The 10,118-nt window shown below is 38.6% G+C and overlaps 2 protein-coding genes across 2 annotated transcripts; both read right to left on the bottom strand.

The window, feature by feature from the left end:
* Positions 1–3,642: 3,642 nt before the first annotated feature.
* On the bottom strand, positions 3,643–6,067 carry LOC131963101 (gamma-crystallin M2-like). The gene is made up of 3 exons (XM_059328243.1): positions 6,050–6,067; positions 5,177–5,419; positions 3,643–3,912 (listed from the first exon to the last, which is right to left on the bottom strand). Exons 1-3 carry the CDS (start codon positions 6,065–6,067, stop codon positions 3,643–3,645), a joined length of 531 nt encoding a protein of 176 aa, XP_059184226.1.
* A 685-nt stretch (positions 6,068–6,752) lies between these two features.
* On the bottom strand, positions 6,753–8,539 carry LOC131963102 (gamma-crystallin S-1-like). The gene is made up of 3 exons (XM_059328244.1): positions 8,531–8,539; positions 8,208–8,450; positions 6,753–7,025 (listed from the first exon to the last, which is right to left on the bottom strand). Exons 1-3 carry the CDS (start codon positions 8,537–8,539, stop codon positions 6,753–6,755), a joined length of 525 nt encoding a protein of 174 aa, XP_059184227.1.
* Between the last annotated feature and the right edge of the window lie 1,579 nt (positions 8,540–10,118).

The following is a 10,118-nucleotide window of genomic DNA, read 5'->3' as shown; positions in this document are numbered from 1 at the left end:
TTATCTTTTAAAAATTTTATTTATAGATTTTTTATATCCTAATATTATACGATAATTACTGCTTTATTCATTTTTTTACAGCTCTCTTAAAGGGCCAGAGCTGCCATTTCATTAAAGTAGGAAATATAAATCATAAACAAAAATAAATAATAAGTGAATATATGTATGAATACATATATGTATTAATACATACATACACTTATAATTAAAAATAAATTAATTTAAAAACAACAATAAATCCACATTAACTTCTTGGTTTTAAATTTATAAACAAATAAAATAACCTTGAAAATATTTGTTAATAAATTGAATAATTAATAATTTATTTATTATTATAACCAAATATGATAATTACTTAATACTATGATATTCAATTATTTTTTCTGAGAATTATATATCTTTCTAACTCATACTCTATAACTAGTAATATAGTTTATGTATTTATTAATGCCATTTATGAAGGTATTGCATTACTGGTCATAGTCTACCCAACACTTGTACTTGATTTTGCAGAGTTTTAAACAATATTATACTGAAAGAACTACATTATAAGTGCTACTGTTACTACTACTACTTCCACTACTAAATACTGTACTGCCTCTCCTTTCCCAAGCCATCACAAGCCCCCAGAGACACACAGGCAGTGTAGCTGCTGCATGCTTTTTATCGATTTAATCCAGCATTACACATGACTGCTCCAAAGTCCATTCATCTCTGTGGGCGGCAAAGCATGTTTCTCCACTTCTAATTCCACTTTGATCTCTTTCCGCTTCATTACAATTCGCTACAGAGAGAGATCACCAAGCGAGCCACCTGATTATGTATTTAGTCTGGTATTCAGTGTATTCATAGGCCAGCAGTGAAGTTTTCATACAGTGCCTCTTTAATGGCTCTTGAAAAATGTAATATAATAAGAACAGTGTTGAAACAATGCAGCCATGAGGACTTCTGTCCAAAAATGGAAATAAAAAAACAAAACTTTTAAAGGTCAGCAGCATATGATGCTCCGTACTGAATGTTGTAACTGAAGATCATAATCTATGGATAATCACAAATATGGATTGTGATGCAACATCAAGTCAATCTGTAGTGCAGTTATTGTATCTCTGTACTGTCTTGAGAAAGTTTGGTTGACTACAACAATCACTATACAGATGCAATCATTATTTAAGTCTCTTTTGTGATCTATTTTATGTCGATGCATGTAAAATCATGCAAATATGTCTTTTACCTGTACAAAGAAACTTTCCCATATGCTCCATTAAAGTTAGAGAAAAATATCTGGAAAAAAAGAGAGTAGTATCTTTTAATTTTCATCACATTTATTCCGAAACGTGATTCTAGTGGATCAAAGTGACAGTAAAATGTTTTGAATCCATCCCTTTTGAATTGTCTCTATATTTAGAAGATTTTTATTCAGACAGCCCGATTTAAGTTTACGTGATCATCAAAAACCACCAGACTCCTTTGACAAAATCAGCAATTTTACCTTGCAGAATCTTGCTGGTCTACTGTTGCCTGAGTCAGTTTGTTACTTATTATATGAAATTAACTGCAAAAATGTTTATTCATGCAGTAAAGTTGGGTATTTCACACTGGTTTCATTTTCAGCCCTGTAGGTGCACTTGAGCATTTGCTTTGGTGTAAAATTATTGATTTTGTCAATGAAGTCTGGTGGCTTTGGCAAGAGCAAACACTTCTATATCTTAACCAATCATTTAAAACATGGTTACATCATCTTGTTGTTGCGGATGTAATATAATCAGCACTGTGAACCGAGTGAACTGGTTGCTCTTGCTTTTCAAAGTAAAAGTCCTGTTTTATGACTTCAGACCTGGACAGTTCTTCATTTTGCAGGGTGCAGTGATTGTTGTGTTCTTTGGAAACTGCTTGATCAGCATCCAGGGATGCCAGAATAGATCCATGTGTGTGATAAAAGCTCCAGTTCAAACATTAGCTGAGCTCAGCAGCTGTGTTACTGATTTGCAACGTCTCCTGTTTACTCGGCCATCACACGTCGACTATGCATTTAACCACATCACATATTTTTATCATCCGTTCTGGCAGATCGACAAGCTTGATATGATCTAACACATCCTGTGTCAGGAAATTACACCGTGCCTTCTGACAGCTTCTTATCAAACGTGTCTGCAGGTTGTTTATGATGTTCCTGACTGAAGGTCCAGTCTGTTTCTCTGTGTCTTTTTTGGGAATTTTTATCTTTACTCGCTGACTTCATTTTTGGCAACAATTGAGCCTATTTATTGCATTTCACAAAGGCTTTACATAGCAATAATGCAAGGTTATAGCACTCCAATACATGGTGTGAATAAGTGGTAAAGGAGAAGAAAGACATATATATTATAGCATTGAAAAAATAAAATAAAGGATATATATTATTCTGTTCTATTTTATATTGTATGTATGTATTGGTGTTTTGCTGCTGCTGGAAGTGCAAATTCCTGAGGGATTAATAATGTTTCTATCTATCTATCTATAGATGCTAATACTTACTTTTGTACTATTACTTAAGTAAGTTTTGAATGCAGGATTTTTTACTCATAGTGGACTAATTTAGCAGGTATAGTACTTTTTCCTTGAGTAAGGGATCTGAATACTTGTTCCACTGCTGTATATTTCCTTAATGAACTTCAATACAAAGTCCAGGTCCTTTATAAGAGCAGAGTGCAAGTTTGGGTTCTTTGTAATTAAGCTCCAGCACCACTAGGTGGCTCTCATGCCCACATCCTCATGAATGTACTGTTAATGTAGCACCAATAGCCAATATTAAAGCAGTAGGACAGTTTTTACACTTTTGACATGTAAGTTAGTTTGCTCATTTCGGTGTAAAACTTTAACTTGTGTTATTATAATACTGCAGCATTTCTATTTTTATGTCTACAAGGTCATAAAGTGTGCGGTTATGATTCTGCAACAATCCAAGTTTCAAGTCAGTTTTCATTTAAAATGTTAAATTTATTAAATCAAGTTTGGCTTAGATGCTCTGCAGCACTTTCACAGAAGGTCAGAGGTCAAACATTTCATTCAAGAGGCTTACCTATCAGCAAAAAAAGACAAAAGCAAGTGCAGCAGCTGATGTGATCTGTCTGAGAGTGGGTTGAAATATCAGCAAACTAACACAGTATATCTTTTTACTCTGTTGTGTGTGTGCACCAGCTGGCTGGTGGATTTTGTTGGACTGCTCTGCTGCAGCATTTTTCTCTGGCACAGGCGGTCATCTAAAGAACAATGGCTGCTGACATACCATGGGTCCCTGTTGGTGAATCCTCTTGAATCATCAGTGGGCATTATCAGCCGGCTGGGTGCTCATCAGCCACCAGATGTTAGCACCCACTGCTCAGCTAATAGAAGCATCCAGTTCACAGGCAGGAACCTGGAAACGACACACAGTCTTCTAAAATGTGCCTATCAAATATGGAGCAGATCAAGACCAGAGGATGGACCCTATACGCTTACACTAACTTGTTTTTTATTTGTTCCATTATGTTCCATTTTGAAATACAACAAATACCACGACTCCGCTCAATTCTGCTGCAGTTCATGTGCTTTTATTTGCAGGTGAGGTAAGTTCAGGGTAGTGAGTGGAGGGAGGTGAGAAGCAGGGAGGTAAATATTTCAAAATCAGTCCACAACACGTTTGATCGAGCCCACAGACGCATGCAGGGCGCCCCAATCCGCGTGCCGTCTGTATTCGCCCTTCTCCAGCAGATACTGGCGCCCCCTGTAGTTTGGATGCTCATAGAAAACCCAGACGCCGTCCTGGACGTGAGCCGACTGGACGTCACGGTAACGCCAGCGGTCCATCAGGTTGGGCAGGTCCTCGCTGAACTCGATCATCTGGCCGCTGAAGTCTGGACGTTCATAGATGCGCATTCTGTACGTGCTAGAGGACTGAACAGAACATAGTGCGTTCATTAGCGAGCTTTAGCTGTGCTGCTACAGGCTTCTCTCCAGTGTTTATGCTAAGCTAAGCTAACCATGTCATGGTTCTGACTCATAGACTGTTCAAAAGTTGACCTAGTTTCTGAGTCTGAAAAGTGAAACTTACATTTCTTGTTCATTTTAATGCCTGGTACAACTAAAGGTACATTTGTTTGGAAAAATACAATGATAACAACAAAAATAGCTCATAAGAGTTTAATTTAAGAGCTGATATCTAGGCGTTTTCCATGGTTTTCTTGATAACGATTTTGGTTATTATCAAGAAAACCATGGAAAACGTCTAGATATCAGCTCTTAAATTAAAGGTAATTTTTGTTATCATTATATTTGTCCAAACAAATGTACCTTTGGTTGTACCAGACATTAAAATGAACAAGAAGTTGAAGAAAACAAGGGTGGTCTAATCATTTTTTCCATGACTGTATGTTGAAATGCCTTAAAACTGCATTTTTTGGCCAGCAGGGGGCGACTTCAATGGTTGCAAAAAGAAGTCTGTGAGAAAATGATCATACTTTTCACTTGATTTATTACCACAGTAAACATTTTCCCAATGACTTGATGGTCTTAATCGCTAGTTCTTACAGCACGATGTTTGAAAAATTTGGTCCCACTTAGAACAAAACCTTTTTAGTTAATTTGAGGTTAAGCTGTCACACATTGGTCATCAAAAGTCGTCTTCAGCACTCAAAAAAGTTGATTTTTTTCCCCTGGTAATTCTTATTTTATTTTACTAATGTACCTTGCTAACCAAGCTAACATTATCCTTTAACCCATTTTGGGATGTGATATCTCGCCCCGCCAGACTGGAAGCCTCCCTTTCGTCAAAATATGGTCTTCTGGCTTTAAAAATCTCATGGCGAATATGCAAAAATTCTTAAAAAAGGAAGTCCACAAAGGAATGGGTGATGTCACAGTGACTACGCCCATTTCCTTAATTAAGTTTATGCCCTGACTTTATTTGTAACAGACAGATAAAAGTTGTATCAATCTTCCATCTAACTCTTGGTAAGATAGCGAATAAGTGAATTTTCCTAAATGTTGAACTATTCTTTTGACTTTCCATGGATCATCAGTGAATATTGGTTTCTTCTAGAACAAACCCGGGGCTCCATTGATTGAGTGTCATACTTTCACAGTATATAAGAGACAGAAATATCACTTTTTAACATGCTCATCTGAAAATAGAGCTCTAACAGTCTTTCCCAGGACTCACATATCTGATGAGTCGACAGGAGCGGATGGTGTCGCTGAAGCCGTTCCAGGTCTGGTAGTTTGGGTACTCTCCTCTCATGAGGACGTACTGGTAGCCCGTGTAGTGAGGCCTCTCATAGATGACCCAGGCCCCGCCCTCCACCCGGATGGAGTTACATCTCTGGAAGTGAGAACTGAGCTCCGGACAGTCACTGCTGCATTCAAAGTGATTACCCTTGAAGTTCTTGTCCTCGTAGAAAAAGATCTGCAAGCAGGACTCTGCATTAGATCACCAGAAGTAATAACTCCAATAACCCTTGTGCATCCATCGTTTTGGCTGCATATGACCTACATTTTGATGGGTTGTGGGATATTTTTTTTAATTTTGGAAGTTCATCCTCGGAAGTTCGTCGGTCCCTAAAAAGTGACCCCATTGAATCCTATTAAAAGCACAATTTCTGATCTATTACAGCAATTAAAAATTATATTAACATATAATTGTATATGACACAGGCATTTTTGTCCTATAAGGTAAAAATGGGGACTTTTTTTAAAGGGCTGCACAAGGGTTAAAGTTAAGACATATTATACTATTTCAACTATCACAACACTATGATATTAACTGCTTTAATTACTTAAGGTGATAATATGTCTGCAGGATTTACCGCTATCAAAATCACAAACTGAAATTTTTTGAAACATTTGGCCAATTAATTCATCCTGATCTACATTTAGAATAGCTTTAGTGAGAAGAAAAATTCACGCACAAAATTCCCCTAAATATCTTTCTAACTCAATGCAAAATCATGTATATTGCTCTTTGAATGATATATACTAGCATTTAGCAGTTAGCATGAGGTTCATTTTGGTGTTACAGTGCAGGTAGAGCACTCACCTTTCCTGTGCGCTCCATCGTCACCTTATGTTTCCTTCCTCACACGATCAAATCAAAGGCCCTCATTCACGCTGCATCACTGATGGCCCACTTTCATATAAAGGCTGATGAAATGCACTGCCAGTAGAATTATTGTCATTCAAATGAGCTCCCCATTAACTTTGGCACATTAGCTGATGCTGCAATTGTTTATAGTGCACGACCTCGGTTTGATTGCTCCTGTGGTGATGCAGAAATAGTGACAGGATGCTGTCATTGTTTCACTATTTCATGCTGTAATATTGAGTATTTAATACATATGTTTGATCGGTGTACATAATTTATGTTGCATGTTTGAGAAGAATATACACAAATATTGCATATTCAAACAGAATATTGAAGGAAATTCTGTGACTAGTTTTATCTTCAGTATTTTATGGCCATAAAATATTGAAATCTTCATTAAAATAACACTACATTTAAAAAGTTAACTTGATTTTATAATTATTATCACACATGCAATCCCTGCAACATATCAAACATCTGATTAAATCTATGAAGTGTATTAAACTAAATATCCAAGATGTTAAATTTGTGACATCAGTATTTAAAAATACAAAAAAAAAGAAAGAAAAAGATGAATACTGGCAATAAATAGCATCAGCATGTCATTTTGCAGTATGACTTTATTTTTCAAGATGTATGTTGTTTTTTCCCCACATGGCTAGTGCTCTTTGACCCTGCGGATGGATCCAACAGTGGGTTGCATGCCCCCCCACTCAGCGTACCTCCTGTAGCCGCCCCTCTCCAGCAGGTACTGGCGCCCCCTGTAGTTGGGATGCTCACAGAAGACCCAGGCACCTTCTAACACCTTGCAGGAGTGGACCTCGCGGCTGTGCCAGCGCTCGTGGAAGACGGGTATGTTCTCTGTCACCTCCATCGACGCGCCTTCGAAGTTTGGCTTCTCCCAAACCTTCAGCCTCCAGGAGTTCCCCACCTGGAGGAGAACGGAGGTCACTGAACATTTGAAACAAAGCAGATATTTACCCTGGGTTTCTACACCAACAGTAATCAACCCAGGCCACAATAAGCACAACTGCTGGGTTTGTAACGCCATCTCACGGGCATGTTCACTGCATGTCCTGACTGCAGAATGTACCCAACAAACACAGATTTTGCGGCGTTTTAATGGCAATTTCACCTCACAGCAAGTCATGGGTTCAAATCCGGCTTGCAGCTCTTCTGTGTGTAGTTTGCATGTGTCAGGGTGCCTGTGTAGGTTCTCTCGCAAGGCCAAAGACTCTAAATTGGCCGTAGGAGTGAATGAGAGCATGAATTGTTGTCTGTCTCAGCAGCCCCTTTCAGACTGGAGACTTCAAGCCTCGATATTTACACCTCTGTGTTGTTTGCCCTTCAGTCTGAACGCCCCAGAGGAGTGATGGTGGGACCAAGTGTTCCCCTCTCTTCAGAGGTAGTAACTGAGGCGTTAAACTGGTCAGACTGTTCAAGATGGGATCAATGTCTGCCCAGGGTACCACCAGGTGTTAAAAGTCTGAAGTTTTTTTAGGTCTGTCTGCAGGACAACAAACTTAAAATGTTTGTTTTCTGAATGGAGTTTGGATCATTAGGGCTCTGCTTAGCCAGAAACTTTAATAATAATGATAATTTAATAATGATGGGTTTTCACACAAATTTTCATTATTTGGGTCACAGGATTAGTACCACGTCGAAAAATCTTCTTTATGTTTTGATGTGAACGATAATACAAACCAAACAAAAAAAGAGCTGAATCAAAATAAGCCAATTATTTTGACACCTCAACTCAACGTTCTTCTTACTACCTTCTTCCAGAGCTTTCAGCTACATATACTGGTCTTCATCAACACATGAGTTTGGGGTTACCACCACTATCCTGTCATAAAGACCACAAGATGAAAGTGAAAGCTCCAGAAGAAGAAAGTAAGACAAACATTATTCTCTAGGTCTAAAATGGGCTTTCATGGTCATGTTATTGTTGTGCTTATGTAATTACATTTTGAGTCACTGCAAGTACACTCTATAACACAAATGGGAACTGAAACTAAAATGTTGTGACGTGCTTTGGAAAAAAAAATAGTAAGGCAAAATATATGATTTACAGTAAATGTGGGTCTGATTCATGTTTCCGCTCTTAACTTACATTCCTAATAATGCGACAGGACCTGACGCTGTCGTTGATGCCCAGCCAGCTCTGGTAGTCTGGGTACTCTCCCGGGATCAGAACATACTGGAAGCCCATGTAGTTGGGCCTCTCGTAGACTACCCAGAATCCTCCCTCCACTCTGATGGAGTTGCAGTGGCTGAAGTACGTGTGCAGGTCGCTCGAGTCATTGTCGCACTCGTGGAATCGACCCTGAAAGTTTCTATCCTCGTAGAAGACGATCTGGAAAACAAAATGTGGCACATTTTGAATTTTTAATCACATTTATCTGCATTGTGCTTCATTAAATATGTGAAATGTACCTTCTCCATATCAATAGGTTTGATGTGTTATGTAAAACATTTAGGCAGCCACCTCCAATATTCTCTTTATACAGAACAAGAACAATAAAACTAAGCACATGGTTTGCTTTGTGTGAACTGGATTATTCAATCGGCGATTCAAATATTTATCCAGGCTTATCACATTGTTCCGAAGCAGTCGATCCTGTTTCCCCAAACAATACAAATGCAAAGTGCAAAGCCACTGGATGCAGCAAAGCGTGCTGACAAAAACAAGGGCACTGCAGGACATCTGGTTTGATATGAAACGCTTTGAGCTGAGTCAGTGGCAGCGCAGGAAGGCTCCAGAGACTTTAGGGGAGACACTGAGTCGTGATTTTACACACTGTACAACTGGTTCATATCAGACAAGTTGCGCTCTGCGAAGTGGGAATAGTTTCAGTTTGAGAATAGTTATGGGGGAATTACTCTCCATGATAACAGCTACAAATATATCATGACAAAAGTGCTTTTAACATTGTTATTGAGCATTAAACAAAAGGTATTCTGACTCACCGGATGTCTCCCACATGCTATGCTCCCTTTACTTCCACTATCCATTTTGCAAAAGCACCATTGGGAACGGTTCATCCGGCTATGCGAGGCAAAAAAACCCATGATAAATAATACAGTTGTCAGTCCATTAAAATGACTTTTACGATATTATTCAGACATATACTGAAGATTTTCATGATCCTTAGAGGATGCATCTTTATGTATTGATTGCCCTTTCTGCCACTGTCAAAAACCCGAGAGAGAGTTCGACTTCTGTTCTTTTTATGTCCCAACTGATTGGAGCCTGACACAGTTTATGTTAGCTGAGTTTATGTCACTCTGTCTGTTGTTGTGGGTCAGAACAGAATGTAGCATCACACAGAGAGTAGCTCCATGAAATGTGTTTATTTCTCTGCCAAGTCATGTTTCCAGCTCGCTTACTGAAGTTTGTTTGTCAGCGTGATTACTGAAAAACTAGTCCCGCTTTTAATTAACAGGACCAATTAAATTCTGGACTGGATCCAAATCACGGGGCGAATACACTTTTGTGAACATTGCAAGATTTGCATTCATATGGTTTCATAATATTCAGAAAGATGAGTTTCCCACATGGAAAATTCACAAGTGCCCCCTCAAGTCGGACCAACTCAACAACTCAGCAACTCAGAAAGTCAGTGAAGATTTTGGTTCCCATTTCACCTAAAGTTTAATTTGTTCTTTGTGTGTTTAAAGCTTTTATGTTGTCTCCACATTATGTCCCAAAGTTGAACCCTTTAAGCACCATGTCAAGTCGGCCAAACTTGAACATAATTTTGTCTGAACCTGGCCTGACCCATCGGTGGGAGGCCACAGGCTCTGGTTCATGATCCTGAGAGGATGAACCATCTCCAGTTTGGACCCTTCATGTCCTTTCATTTGGCACCACCCTCAGGTAAAACTTCATACTTTCACAAGTGGTGCAAGAACACTGCAGGTAAATCACTTTATATGTTGTTAACGTGTGTGTGTGTGTGTGTGTGGTTGTAGGGGAATTGTGCATCTTTTTAAGTTTAGAAAAGACATTTTAATTTCTGTT

This window comes from Centropristis striata, chromosome 24 (assembly GCF_030273125.1).
Source record: "Centropristis striata isolate RG_2023a ecotype Rhode Island chromosome 24, C.striata_1.0, whole genome shotgun sequence".
NCBI classification, from domain to species: Eukaryota; Metazoa; Chordata; class Actinopteri; order Perciformes; family Serranidae; genus Centropristis; species Centropristis striata.
The sequence above is the reverse complement of the archived record's forward strand: the minus strand, read 5'-3'. Positions and strand labels throughout refer to the sequence as shown.

Bases quoted from the DNA above. Each gene is read 5' to 3' on its own strand.
- LOC131963101 (XM_059328243.1), bottom strand. The intron at 3,913-5,176 runs GTGAGTCCTGGG...TGTTCTGTTCAG, and splicing joins CCTGTCGACTCATCAGATAT to TCCTCTAGCACGTACAGAAT.
- LOC131963102 (XM_059328244.1), bottom strand. The intron at 7,026-8,207 runs GTAAGTTAAGAG...GTTCTCCTCCAG, and splicing joins CCTGTCGCATTATTAGGAAT to GTGGGGAACTCCTGGAGGCT.